The sequence below is a fragment of the Rhea americana genome, unplaced genomic scaffold, assembly GCF_003343005.1.
Source record: "Rhea americana isolate MKP2758 unplaced genomic scaffold, rheAme1 scaffold_15, whole genome shotgun sequence".
In the NCBI taxonomy this organism is placed as follows: domain Eukaryota; kingdom Metazoa; phylum Chordata; class Aves; order Rheiformes; family Rheidae; genus Rhea; species Rhea americana.
The window spans coordinates 5,415,337-5,430,173 of NW_028185594.1; the positions used below are offsets into that span (position 1 = coordinate 5,415,337).

The 14,837-nt window shown below is 39.9% G+C and overlaps 1 protein-coding gene across 1 annotated transcript in view; it reads right to left on the bottom strand.

Annotated features, from left to right (window-relative positions):
* Nucleotides 1-5,739: 5,739 nt before the first annotated feature.
* Nucleotides 5,740-14,837, bottom strand: part of LOC146598991 (aldehyde oxidase 2-like) — a 45,143-nt gene continuing 36,045 nt past the window's right edge. Inside the window, exons 29-35 of the mRNA XM_085299458.1 lie at nucleotides 14,149-14,223; nucleotides 13,668-13,720; nucleotides 12,976-13,090; nucleotides 11,829-11,894; nucleotides 10,321-10,509; nucleotides 8,852-9,019; nucleotides 5,740-5,999 (exon numbers count right to left, since the gene is read on the bottom strand). Of these exons, the coding sequence (XP_085155584.1) occupies nucleotides 5,946-5,999; nucleotides 8,852-9,019; nucleotides 10,321-10,509; nucleotides 11,829-11,894; nucleotides 12,976-13,090; nucleotides 13,668-13,720; nucleotides 14,149-14,223 (720 nt within the window). The 3' untranslated portion in view covers nucleotides 5,740-5,945. The remainder of the gene's footprint in view (nucleotides 6,000-8,851; nucleotides 9,020-10,320; nucleotides 10,510-11,828; nucleotides 11,895-12,975; nucleotides 13,091-13,667; nucleotides 13,721-14,148; nucleotides 14,224-14,837) is intronic.

Consider the following 14,837-nt stretch of genomic DNA (forward strand, 5'->3'; position numbering starts at 1 on the left):
GGAGGAAGGCTCCCCGCACCGGCACGAACCAGTCGCCAAGGCCCGGGCGGGTGGTGCCGGGGCGGGGAGCCCTGCCGCTCGGGCGGGATAGGCGCTGCGGTACGTGCCGTCCAGCGCAGGTGCCGCGCGGGCGCTGGTGTTCGTCAGCGCTGTAACGACGTGCAGGCCCTCACCTAAGGCACCAGAAAAATCACCTGTTTTGTTTCAGTCTTTCAGTGCGTTTGGTAGGCATTAAATACTCAGGAGCACGTTGAAGGGATGCGTGTTTGAGCAAGCAGCAAACAACATGGTATCAGCATTAGTTAGGATGTTAAGGAAGACAACCACAGGCAGCCCCCTTAACATCAAGGGCAATATTTCTAAGATTTCATGCATAATRTTAGAATTATTAGTACAGCAGAACACTTCTCTCTATTAATATATGCAGAGCATAAAGAGTAAAATATCAGTCAATATATTATTAATAATGCATTATTCACTAACAGCTGTAAAGTTTCCTGCCAAGGTAAATTTGACTCTTGTTTTGGAGAGGCTGATATCTTAACTGATTTAGTTAAGTAAAAACAGACTGGTAAAGCAGCTCTAAACAAAGCTTATGTCAAGCTGTTCATTAAAACTCAGAGAAACTGGCAGAAAATCTGCTAGCCCTGGCCATATTTTTAATTCCAAGTGGATTAAGTTTTCCAGCTTCAGATTTGACAAGCTGTTTCATACAATGTACTTAATGTGTGCAGAGGGATCAGAAACGTTTTTACTGTATTTAATTTACACCTAGAATATCTGTTTTTTATTAGCATCTTGATTAACATTTTAGATGCTATACAAATATATACAGTAAAGAGCAGACTATTAAAAAAACCCACACACATTTGACCTTCTCACTTGTGCATTCTTTCAAATAAATCTTTTTTTTTCCAGTAACTATCAGCGATCCTGTATGTTTACTAGGTCTCTCTTTTTTTAATGTAGGGACATTTAAAATTGTAAAGCCATCAAAAGCTTTTCCATCTCACACCTTTGTCAATAGAATACCTGCTGTACTATTAGGTCCTGGGTTTGCTATCATATTTGTAACGATTTCTTCTTTCCTCAGATTCTCGTGATAGTATCACATTGTACAGACTCAAAGTATCCCAGTCTAGACAGACAAAATTACTCACATGTGATGTTAGAACCCTGTTCCATAGTTCTGGAAGTGCAGGCCTTCTCTGCTTCAGTTAAAAGGCAAATTCTTTCACTAATAATTATAACAACAGGTCTCTCATCCTATCGTCCGCAGATTAGTCTGTATATTAGAAGACAGCACATACAAAAACAGTACTTTACTGTAGGTCCTTTAAGTACAGCCTAAGAAGCCATTCACTACTAACACTGCTAACAATCCATGCGGTTGTACATAACTAGAACTATCTACAAGATTGAATATAACATCACATACCGTTCATGCTGATACAAGACAGGGGATGCAACTGCAGTTTAGTTCTTTGCTCCCCAAAAGGGCGAAACAGTGAACTAATGGATCACAAGTTTCCCTCTAGAAGTTACACAGCTGGCAAACTTCCACCAGGTGTAAAGTATAATGCTTCTTTGGCTAAAATTCTTGGAAAGGCTGATTAGGTTACACCAGATGTACAAAGGGGGCCAATCACCATGCCTCAGGAAGGGAAGGCCACCTGCAAACAATGACTTTAATTAAGGTTGTCCCCAGCCCAATTTCTTCTTTTATTCCAACAAACCATTTCCTTGACTGTGAATCTTTTCTTTGGTCTGGTCTGGTCCAGCAAAGAAGTCCTAACATCTCCCAGCTAAATTGTAACTATTCAGAAAAAGCAGGGAGAAGTGTTGTCCTTGGTGCTCTTACACACCATTCTAAGTGATCTGCACCAGCCCTCTTTTTTTTTTTTTTTTTTTTTAAACTAGAGCTTGATCCTTTGAAAACCTTTTCCCTGAGCATATCTATGTTTTGGAAAGAAAGTAAGCATTCCTAATCCATCCATATAAGAGCTAGCAGAGATTACATTTAAAGCCTGCAAAAAGTAAATAATCCTAGCTTTCATCTGTGATATTCTGTTATCCAAGCAGAACTTGGTTAACTTGCATTTGATCTGACTGCCTTATTCAATTGATTATCTTAAAGAATATCTGGCCACATCTCCAATGAGGCTGCTTATGGTCTTCTGTCCRTTCTTGCCATCAACCCACCCAGCATTCATTTATTTACACTACCCTTAAAAGTAGAAAGCTAGGGCAAAACTGAGAGATAGTAAAATCAATATTTTAAACTGAGAGATGGTAAAATCAATATTTTCATGCTACAAGACAAATATACTTAGCATATATATACATAAAAGTAAAGATTTAAAAATAAGGAAAAAATAAGCCTACGCTTGCCATGTATAACACATCAACTTGGAAATGAAACAACCATCCTTTCTCAAGCTAGAGTGCTTGTACTCGCATCTAGACATACAGTATAATTTATCTCAATTGTACAACAAGGTGACTCTTTTAGAGTGCTTAGGAAAGCCTCCATTGCAGTAAATACAATTTCTTTAGCTGAATATGTTAGGGGTCACTGAATCCGGTAGCCCAGCGGAAGCGAGGCTGATGCTGCTCCATGCCCTTAGCTCCAACCAGTAGCAAGGCTGAGCATGCAGTCCCAACAGACCCACCCACCCACACGTGTGCACTACACCTATATGCATATACCCACGTCCAGCTGCACAGATCATCAGAGACAGGAACACTCTGCACTCACGCAAACACAAAGGCCACCAGTCTCTCTGACTGATCTGGATGCAGGACATTTAGTGGGAAGTATATACACATATCTGCAAAACATGGGTCTCTCCAGCAGCTGGCCTTAGACATTCAGTCTATCYAGTACTTACTCCCTGCATCTTCACTCTCCGCAGTTGCTGATGTGTGGATACAGGAGCCCCTGAGGCCCACAGCCCCGCTCCAGTTGCTAGTATGCACACCTTCTTGCGCACACCAACACACGCACCCACATGCACTGCGGATTCCTCCAATAACCACCCTCAGACACTGTCTGCCCTGAYGCCAAGGGCTTGGACTCTCTTGTCTCCAGTTGCCTTCTGCAAAGAGATGCGCGTACCAACAGGTCTCTCAGTTGACCCCACTTGGGGCCTCTCCAGCATTTGGCCCGACCTCCCAGTCCTGCTAGTACCCAACTCTTCTGGATGTCTCACACACATATTCCTGCCTCCCAAGCCACTTATCCTACCTGCTGGACAGTCCAGCTTCACGTTTGCTCGTGATCACACGCTTGTGTACCTGCGTTTGCTCTAGTCATTGCTCCTATACACACAGAAGCCCCTGCGATGGCCTGTTGTCCCCTCTCTCGTTTCTGGCACTTAGACTCCCATACACACACATGCACACAGAATAGGGAGTCCCTCCAACCCGGGAAAATAGTTAGAAACGGAGCTTAATAAGAAGCCAGGACAGACAGCAGTGATCAGGCACAAGTGTGCTGGCCACAATAACAAGCCCCATCCCCCCCGTAGGCGGTAACCCACCTCCTCCATCTGAACGCTGCTCGGGAAAGCCTCTCCCCGACTCGTCGTGGCAGATAYCACCCTGGCCCACAGGTCTGCGGCTCCCCAGCACTGCCCCAGGAGAAGCTGGGCCCGGGGGGTCCTTTCTCTGCCTCAGTTTTTCCCCCACCTGCCACTGTGTCTCTGTACTCCTCTGTGTTCATGGAGACCCACTTTTTATCTCTTCACTTAACAGAATAAATATTCTGCGTATAATTCTTTTAAGTATATTCTGTGCCCTGGCATGGAGGCCATTATATTTATATACAAGCCAGATCTCATTTCACTCCACTTTATTTTTTTCTTGAAGCAATATTGGTTATAGATCATAGTGTCACAAAGTAGCAGGACAGAGCTCCTTCTAGCCCAACCAGTTTGCCTTTATTGAAGACATATTTAAGCAAATTCCAATTAACAGCCCAATGAAATCCCCAAAATACCACATTAAAAATTAAAAAAAAATACCCTAGTGGACATCACATTCAGAAGCAGAATTTTCATCCTTTCATTCATTTGCAGTGTAAGTTGATTCATTTTAAATCCAAGGCACTGCCTAGTTTGCTATTCATTCTAAAATGAGAGCATTTGTCTAAATCACAATTACATTTTGAGACTATAAAATTGCAAAGCATATTGCTAATTGAGCTTTTCTCATCAGATATAGTCTTTCACAATTTATCAAGAGAAACAAACAGCAAAACTTTACCAGCATAACCTAGCAAGATCCTCATTACTTGCAATATGAGTTTATTTGTAAAAAAAAAATAATAAAAAAAATAAAAAATCCTGTTTTATCCTTCAGACTAGAATAAATATGATTTATTGATGGTATGTGTGGGTCACACTGTCTTCCACACCATGCTAATCTAAGTCTGCAGTTTCTCCATTAAAATAAATGAAATAAATCTAGATTTATATTTATGTCTCTCTCTTTTCAAATAAATGAAAATAGTCTAGATGTACATTTATGTAACTGAGAGCAGGATTTGAACAATGCAATATCTGTTGAGTATCTGCAGAGTTATTTCCTATGCTAGTATTTTGGGTACACAGTGATACTGTTAAATGTGTTCTTACAGTTACTTTTATTGCTATGAACTGTTAAATGTGAAAACTAAATATACGTTTGTACATACATGTATGCTGGCTGGCATCTCCTTTACTCTTCCTCAAATTCCTTTGCACTTTCTTTTMGGTCTCCTCTCCTCATGGGGAAACACTCCATTAAGATTCACACAGCTGCCACTGCATCACTTTTAAACATCCTTTCTAAAATCAGGTTCACCAGAGTAGCAGTAGCATTGTTTGGCACAGCTGAGTTAAAAAGTGAACTGATGCACCTGTTCATTAATGACAAACTGTTTTATTGTTGTTGTTTTCTCTGGGCTGCTTCCCTCTAGCCTTTCTGTCTCAGTCACCTGCTGCACATCTGCTACATGTGCCTGCTTATATTAACAACAGACAACACTCCTTGAAAATGAGTATTTTAGACATGAAGTCAGTGAGGTTTTAGAAATGTGGGGTCTCTCATCTTCTATCTTTACTCACTAATTCCCTGCATCCCAAAAAATCTCAAAATCTCATTCCTATTGTGGGCTTCATTCAAAGGTGTTGGTGGGAATCTATCCTACTCTTTAACTCTTTGTGGTATACAATTTCTTACCTCACAAAATACCTCTCTCACAACCCATAGATGACTGTGGCAGCTCTATTCCACTTCCCCCTTTTCCTGGGAAAAAGGAGTAAAACTGTTGGTAAGGCAAAGGAGAGGAGGAGTGGGGCCTGGTGATGCAGTGAACAGCAGTGATTTTATTCCAGCTCTGAGGTAAGGTCAAAGCTGGTAGTGGTATGAGCAGGCCTGGGACAGTCTGCCAGAAAGCAAAAYGCAATACTACTATTATTGTAGTTACCACAGTAGTACCACATCAGTCTCTAAAAAAACATTTGGCAGTATGCACTTTCAGAGTCTCTGGAATTTGAGATCATCTGATCTTTGAAATTTTCATGTGCTAGAAGAACAGAAAGAGTGGATAACATCAGCTGTGAATCTTAAACTGGATAAAGAAATGGCAAAATGGTAACATTTGTGATCTGCTCCTTATTGCAGATATTATTCAAAATCCCATGCAACTTCAAAGAAGTTCACGAGGTGACATCATGAACTCCTGCRTAGCATGGAGCAAGATTTGATTTAGAGAGAAACTTACGTTTCAAAATGAAAGATCTCTTACTTGGTGGCACAACACAGTGGGTACTAGAAATATGGATATGTAGGTGTGTGTATGTGTTCACATATTATAGCTCAACTTCTTTGTTGCTGGAATGCTATCAGTCACTAGGTGACTGAAGGAATTACCTGGTTATTTCATACTTAGGAAAACAGTATTAGTATATGTTGATGGCCCATGGCTTATAGGTTCCGGGTTTGTCTTTCAGAATCTGAAAGAAAATACAGAGAAAACAATGCAATTTTGCTAAAAATTTTTACCACAATTTCCAAATACACTTTGCTTTTCAATCATTTAARTGTCATGACAAGCACTAATCCCCACTTTCTCATATTATAAAGGCTTGTGAAATCACCCAGTTTACCGTTAGCGGTCTATGGGATACTTGTAATCAAACAGTTAAATAAGTACCTATCTCTGTAACGCAGATGAGCACAGCCTGAAAAGCTCAGATTACTTACAGGAACTGACATATGAGGTTCCATTATGCAGCATGGCTTAATGTGACTGTATTAAATCACAGAGGCAATGATATTTGCAGGGAAATAATACAATTTTGAGGGCATTCCCTCAGAATGCTGGAGACAGATAAACCAGGATTTGGATAACAACTTTACCATTACTTAGGCTGTAAGTTGTTCTTAAGTGTTTGTTTGCACAACATCTAGCCCACAAATGTCCTTGATCTTGATTGTGACTCCTATTAATATGAGAAATTGTATCACTGTGAAAAAAGAAATCACTGTGCAGGGAAGGAAGCAGAGGTGGGTGGATGAGGAATTCACAGTCCCARCCTCAAGAAAGTTTGAAGTCATGTTGTCTCTTGCTGGCTGACGTTGGAATAGCTAGGGGCCTGCTGGTTTGCCTGAGTCAGCTTTTGGCATACAGAAATCTGCAGCCTAATGTAGAACACAATTGCTCTGTGGGGCTTTTGGTCAGGCTGCCATGCTGAAGAAGGGTTTGATTACTTGGTTGACAGAAGTGAAATACTCTCTTACTGGGTGGCACCTCTCTCTAACTTGAAAATTTTATTGGAAGTAGTTTGTGCTTTTCACAGTACCAGGAGATCTGCAAGCATCCAGAGAACATCTGAAAGTAGTTTCTACGCAGCCCTGTGCTCAATCTTTGTACCAGAAAGGTGTTCCTGATGTTTTGCAGAGGCTACAGCCTTGTGGCTCATCAGCTCCACCAAAAATAAACTGGGTTAAACACTACAGCTAACACTATAGCTTTAAATACATTCTCAGCAGGTGAATGATTTAAAGTTAAAGCTTTAGTTTCCATTTTCCAGGCCCYCAAAATACATGCTTTTTTTTTTAAGTTTGCTTTCTCAGTGGATATGGATTGTGATGAAAACAGCTGCTAAACCCTTGCCATTTATCTATTTGATAGCTGACTTCCATGCTTGACTTCTTTCATATTTTTATTCTCCACCCACCCTCCCTTTTTTTTTAAAAAAAACCCTTCCAGTTATAAATAAGCAGAGATTTTGGGCAAGTGTACTAAGCAGCGCCAGTTGCGTCTACTTTTAGAGTGCCAGAAGGATGAGCACAGTGGAAAACCTGTTGAAGTGGCCAAAAGTTATTAAGTCAGAAAACTATGTCATCATGTCCCTTCTTGCCCTCCTTTCTGAAGAAGCTCTTTTGTGTGATCACCCTTGGCTTGGGAAGGCAGGGGGGAGGGAAGTTGGCTCCTGCCTCATCATCTCACAAAAATAAGTACTCTCTAGCAGGCTACTGCTCTGTCCTGCCAACTCCCACTAGTGAGGGAAGAGCAAGATATAACAAGAGCAGATAGAAGGCACTGCTCTGGAAAGAAAGTCACAGGGGGCTATAAAGGCAAGGGTATACTTTTTTGCCATTCTCATTTTGAAGAAAGCAGAGGCAGAACGTGCAGATAGTGGTCCGAATAATTTTGGTGTATGTGGGGGAAATTTCAATAAAAGGGCACAGTCCACCAATTGTGGGTGCCGTTCCATCYGTGCAAGATACGAGATATGGAAAGATAGCAGTAGGTCAAAAACAGCTGGAGTTGGCACTATGCTGCCGTTTCAGATAGGCAAGCTGTACAGTTCTCAAACCTACACATCAAAGCTGCAAAGGAATTACAGTGCCTGAGATGGGCAGAAGATAAATACATTGCATGCATGCCAAAACATGTAAGGAGCTTGGGGTGCCTAAATCCTGTTATCCTACTTGGACCTCATCATTTCAGTATCAGTTGAATGTCTCTTTAGTTCACAAAACAAAGCAGACAAAGGTCAAAGATGAAGATCCTGGTAAACCTCACTAGGAATGGTTTGTACAATAGGAATAATCATTGCCAGCATCTGCCTGTGTGTTCAGCACACAGAGAATGAGCTGATACTGAAGTAACTAGGACCTAGACAGTTTAGGCCTTTACAGTGAAATTTGCACTCACAGATTCTGTGGGAGCCACTGTCAGTGGTGATGCTTGCATGGATCCATACTAGTTAGACATAAAATGTTGTATTTGGGAGTGTTCTTGTGCATGCAGCGTGTATTCTAACTCCATATTGTGTTAAGATCAGGATGTGTATCAGCCCGTCTTTCTACCTCCCTGGTTTTCAAGGAAGGGAGGAAGAAAACTGGGGTACGTGGGACAAAGTAGAATCAGCACAGACCAGGAACACAAGACAAGTGATGGAGCAGATATGCTCTGTGTCTAAATAGAGTAATAATTCCTAACAGAGATGCAAATGAAATGACACTTAAGACAAAGTCAGACTATAATCTCAAAAGTACTTTCAGGAGCTTTGAGAATAAGGGAGATATATAAATTGAAATCATTACCACCGAGGAAACTGGACAGATTCCTCATGTCTGGATTAGTGATAACTCTGGCTGTCAGTTTCTACTACTCTGCCAAGACAGCTAAGCAAAATGCCCCAATTAAATAATATGCAAAGCTCAGCTAAGCTTGGAAAGTTAAAGAAAAGAGATGCGGTTCATTAATCAGTTTATGTGAACAGTCCATTCAGATTAAAGAGAAGTAATGAGGAGGTGTSTAGTTCATGAGAAGAATGAAAATAGCATTACCTACCATTTCAGTAAATTCATCAGCACAGGCCATGCGAATCCGCTCAACAGTCAATGGGCTGTTCAGTGTGAAGTCCAGGGGTAATCCTCTTTCCTCCCGGGCAGCAGCTACTGCATCTCTTATCGCGAAGAAAACTGAGCTGCCCAAAAAGAATCCAGCCTCACCCACGCCCTAGCAAAGAAGAGAGGCAGCTGGAGTAGTTGATGAGTTTAGAAATTGGCTGATGAGTTAGAAACTGACAGCACAGAGCTAAATCAGCACATCTCCAGTGAAGTTATCTGAAATAAACTGAATCACACCAGCTCAGTATTTGGCAAAGACTAGCATATTTGGATTCAACAAATTTCCTTGGATCTCAGAGAATTTTCAAATCAGAAAAACATGAAGGCCTAGGATTTAGCTGATGGAGATTATTTTAACACAAGCCACACTAACAGAAAAGCTTTATTCCATGACTTCAGTGGTCATATTATAAAACCATGAAAGAACACAGGACTTCTCATATAAACYTCCTTTTCCATATCCAAGTGGACTTAATTCTACATTATTTAACAGATGAAGAAAACCCCTCCTTAGCCCCTCTTACAGGGATAAAGTTTGCACTGCRTAAGTTTGAAAAGAAATACGCCCATTGTATCTAGTATCTATCTACTTCTTGTGGAAGAGTTTGTTTACTCATTCATACCAGGTAATGCCATAAACATCTGGAGTGGACTTTTTGGAAATTCCCATTCCTGACATACCTAGTCTAGACATTAGACTGGAACACAGTGGGTATTCTGGTCTTTTGGTAGCCAGAGGCCTATACTCCAAGTTAACTCCCCTTTTATTTCCTTCTATTCTGAAGTTTTTTTTTTGTTTTTTGTTTTTGTTTTTTGTTTTTGTTTTTTGTTTTTGTTTTTGCTTTTATTTTGAGGCTATGAATAGTGCTCAAGCCTAATGCTCGGTTCTTCCTCAGAGGCTGATATAACCTTAAAACAAAAAGATTGGTGCCTTGCAAATAGGCTAATGGAAGAACTGGATTCTGTTCCCATACCTAACATAGGCTTCCTGTGAGATTCTAGGAAATTACTTTCTTTTTTTCCACATGACTTCTCCATCTTTAAAAAGGATCATAAAATTTCCTTCTTGCATCCTTTTTCCTGTTTAGGCAGTTTAAGCTCTTYGGGACAGACTCTTTCATTTCCTATGTTATGTAGCGTAACAGCTAGGTACAAAAAGTTCCATGTTTGGTTRGGGCTTCCAGCTGCTACTGTAATGTCAACATATCACAGGAAGGAATCTAAAAGGAGTCTAAAAACCTCAAAACAGAAGTGTTTCACCATTTAAGTACTTGAAGTAACTCTGAAATCTGTTGCATAAATGAAATGAGAATTATTTTGAAAAAAATGCACCACAAACACTTAAGGTTTTGCAGCAGAATCAYCCGGCATGCTTGTTTATATTTTATACAGTAAATTTGGCCCGTGTACCTTGGAGGAATAGATGGCAATTGAGTTGCGTGAATTTGGCAGTAAATACACATGAAACTGCTCAGGAATGTCACAGATTGCAGGGATCTTATATGTATCTGGGCCAAGAGTGAGTTGCTCTCCTTCTGGGGAAAAGTAGATTTCTTCTAATGTATAAAGACCAACTCCTTGAATGAAGGCCCCTTCAATCTGAGCAAAGAGAAAAAAAAGGTACATTTTTAAATTTTCATTCATTCATTTTCAAAGATAAAAACATACATAAAATTAGACTTTTTACGATTACACATTCGCTGGCACCTTTCCTTGCACAAGTAAAAGTTAAACCAACATAGACTAAAACAGGACCAAAGTGTCCTCATCTGACTTGCACAAATATTTTCATTGGCTCAAGTTCTACTCTTCCTTATTCCTGGCTAAACTCACTGAAACTAGTACAGTTACCTCTGATTTGCTTTGGCATAACTGAGAGCTGAGTCAAATCCACTGACTTCAGGAGCGTCGGTCAAAGGAACTTCAGTAAGGAAATATTTGCCCAGGAACTATGACACAAATAACCTGCTCAATCTGATATTTACTTAAAAAGAATTGCAGATAACAGGTGAAATCTTTTCTAAAGAACTTGTCAGACACAAATATCCGAGAGACTGGAGATGAAGAGAAAACAATAGGCCAACCTAAATTAGGAACAACTGCTGAGGATACACCCCAGCTATGACAGTGGTGATACAAGCATTGGTGCAAAACGAACACAGAACCAAAGTGCTGAGGCAGAATGACTTTGGAAACTTGGCAATCCTTGGATATGCATAATGAGCRTAATCTATTAGGCAAAGGTCAAGTGTATGAGGAAGAGCTTGTAACAGCATAAATAAGTAGGATAAGAAGGGCTTTAAAATTTAGGTCATATTTTTAGGAGCATTTCCTTTGACTGCAAAGAAATGACAAATATTTTGTACACTTCTGAGTTCACCAATATTTTCCTATTTACAAACTATTAGCAAGCGACACTACTTTTATAAGCATTCAATTTGTCTGTAGCTGTAGGTATTTGAATAAYACATGGCCATGGATATGAATATGGTTATTGATATGATATTGTTCCATATCAATAGCTTTTTCCAAGACATTTGAACTTCTTAACAGAGCTGAAGTCAACAGAACTCTGCAAATAGCTCAGATTTAGTCTTAAGTCAATAATTTTTTGGAATACAAATTCAAGAAAATGTCACAAGGAGTTTCAGGGTGCTAATCCTGTCTGTTGGACATGCTTTTACTCATCACTTCTCAGGAAATGATCAAGAAACGGAAAACTTAACCTACTATTATTTGTAGCTGCAAATAAAAAAACAAATGTTTGACATCTGCTAATCTAACCTSCTTAAGCCTTAATGGATAGTCTCTCAGAGGCTTTGGTGGACATTAAATTGATCAGTAACAGCAATTATTTATGCACAAAAGGCCATCTCTCATTAACATCTAATATAAAGCACAACTATGAAAATACATACCTGTCCTATATCTATAGCTGGATTTATGCTAAAACAGGCATCCATGACAATATCTGTTCTTATGTTCTGTTAAACAAGTAATAGGTGTTATGAAGTTATATTTAAAATACACAACAACAAAGGGATGCTAAACAACATGCAGTCCCACCCATTAAAGATCGGTCATCACAACTCTTACAAATTTATTCTAACAAATGAAAGCAACTTGAAATAGACTGAGCTGATGGAGAGTGCACCCAGGTGATGCATTTTGGGGGCTTTTTTGATCGTGTGATGTGGCACATCTGATGAGGAACAGAATGATAAGAAATTCAAGAACGGCTGTGTTGCTTTTTCTTGAATGGAAATTGAATTGTTTGATGTTATGTTTAGCTGCTTCCTATGCTTTGGTGTAAGTGTGGAAGCAGTCACCTTAAGTCTAGAGGATCAGAAGTTTCGGATATGTAATGTAGAGAATGGRTCAGGGAAGAATGACTACTGTACAGTCTTTATATAAGGTCCCACAGCTTTTCCTCCTAAATCCCAACCAGGTGTAGTTTGATGGGTTTACAGACTCCAGTGACTCTGGAGCYTAGCTCCACATGGGCTACAGAAGTATGGCAGTTGCTGCTGCAAAATGCATTTCCCCAGTAGCCCTGAAGACATTGTGTTGGTCTCCATACAATGCTTCTGAGAGTTGTCCTTGCACTGAATCCCCTTTGCAACAGGCATTCTGTGTGAAAGACGTTTCTTCTGTTTTAAGTGCAGTCTTGTTAAAAAAAAGGGGGACTTTAACTAACGATCTGGGCTGGTACTGTTGAAGAGCTAGTTTACAGGGAGATGTTCAGAAGGTGTGATAGAATTTCAAAGATGTCATACATGGTAGATACATTATTAGATGTTCTTAATTTTCTGCTGTTTTTGTAGACTCTCTTATTATTCTGGTTAACATCAGACTTTTTTCCCCCGAAAGAAGGTTAACAAATTATATTGTGAAGACATATATAGCTATTTGGTGTTCTGCTTGCATTTTGTGGACTATATTCAACAAAGACTATGCCTCTATTCTCAACCAAAAGGAACAGAATAAAAAATTATCATTTGAGTGTAGCGATGGTGGGGAATTTACCCAGTTCTACTTCAGTTCATTGTATTTTTTTGCCATTACCTTGTGGTCTCCTGTCAGACAATCAATTTCTACTTCAGAACAAGCAACTCCAAACAGAAAATATGGGAAAGCATGGCCTTTCTTTGTGTCCCAGTTCATGTTTGTAACATAACCCCTAGAGGAAGTAAGAACATCCTTCAGATGAGATTAACTTTGATGAAGGCACCCCTTGCTTCATCATATTTGTCCTCATTACCCAGACCAGTAGGGGAATCATATAGCACATGAAGTAAATTCTCAAACCTAACTCTTCTCTTTTTCCTGGGGGGGGGGGGGAGGGGAATCTCTATAGTTAAAGATGATCTGGGTGTAGCCAGATCATTGATAAATACCTGTTGCACTGAATGATTTGGGAGAATAGGATGTTGGCAAACTGATGGCTGTGGAGCAAAATTGCTTATGGCTTTCCTGTGCCGTACTATAGTTGGCAATGGAGAATATTATGGCTCCACTAGCAAACTAGCTAATCAAGAATATAAAGTGCTTCTGAAACCAGTATGGGTTGAAAAGAAGGCCTCCTCCTGCCTAAAACCTGCAATTTGTGGTCCAGGCAATTGTTTAATGGTTTCTATGCTGCATCTGATTTGGACTTGAGAAGATTTAACAGGGAAAGTTTTATCATTCCTGCAACATACTGACAAAGTGGCATCTTGGATGCCAAGACATCCAAAGAGACTAACAGCATTCCTTACTTGAAATAGCCAGTAGCTGAAAGACTGATGCTTTGCTTGTGAGCTTCGCTGATCTGCAAAAGGTATATTCATTATTAAAGGGAAAGAATTTATATATATATATATATATATACACACACACACACACATATATATATATATATGTATATATATATTCATTATCAGGTTTAAAGAAAAGGTGAAACTGGGGAGCCAGTAAAGTAAAAGCTTTATGTTTCCTTCTGCCCTGTAATGGTCTTTAGGAAGGGACACAAGGCAAAAGACAGTCTCTGAAGTTGGCCTGATTTACCAGGCCAGCAGATTGCACCACTTGCTCTTGCACTGTTCCTTCTCTTCCTCTCCTCCAGTTTACCTAAGGCAGGAATCCCCTTCCTCCCTCTGGATGCAGAGGGAGGTTTCACTCCCTCTGGAACAGCAGGTTTCACACTACACTCGTTGCTTCATCGTAACTCAGTAGTACGAAATACAGAAAGGCACTTACCCAGTCTTCCCATTTGCCGTTAGGATTTCTACTTCGGATAGGGTCTAGGCGCTTCCAAAGGATTTGACAGGCATCCTAGGGAGAAAGAAAATTAGGCACTGTTTACCAACACATAAAACCAAATCTTTCTGCTGTTTTCAAAACAATACAAGTACTTGTCTGGTGAGGTTAATTTGCTAAGTGTTCCTCCAACATGTTCTGTTCTGCCTTCAGCTGGTAACAGCTCAAAGCAAGGCTGGTTTGTGTTAGCAGTTTCATTCTGAGGGCCATAATTCTGCTCATTTAGTTACAACTTCTTTCCTCWGCTAACTGCCAGCTACAGATGCAGTACTTTGCAAAGACTGGCACTGGGATTTGCTCTAATGTATGAGACCTTCACGTACTGGACTACCACTGAAATCATCAACAAAAGGAAGACAAAGGATGCATCTCCCCTCCCATTTTGAGGGGACAGAAAATGACTGGCGGGAATGATTTATTGTGAAATAAATGAAAGCATAATTGATCTCAAAGCATTTAAATAAATAAAGGTATTTCATTCTGATTATACAGAAATGGACCTGAAATATACCCTATGCTAAATTCCCCTTTAAACAGTGTTTAAATTCTCAGAATAAACTGAAATTCCACACATTCCTTTATCTGCCATCTGAAAAAAAAAATTGTAAATCTGATATAGCAAAGCAGCA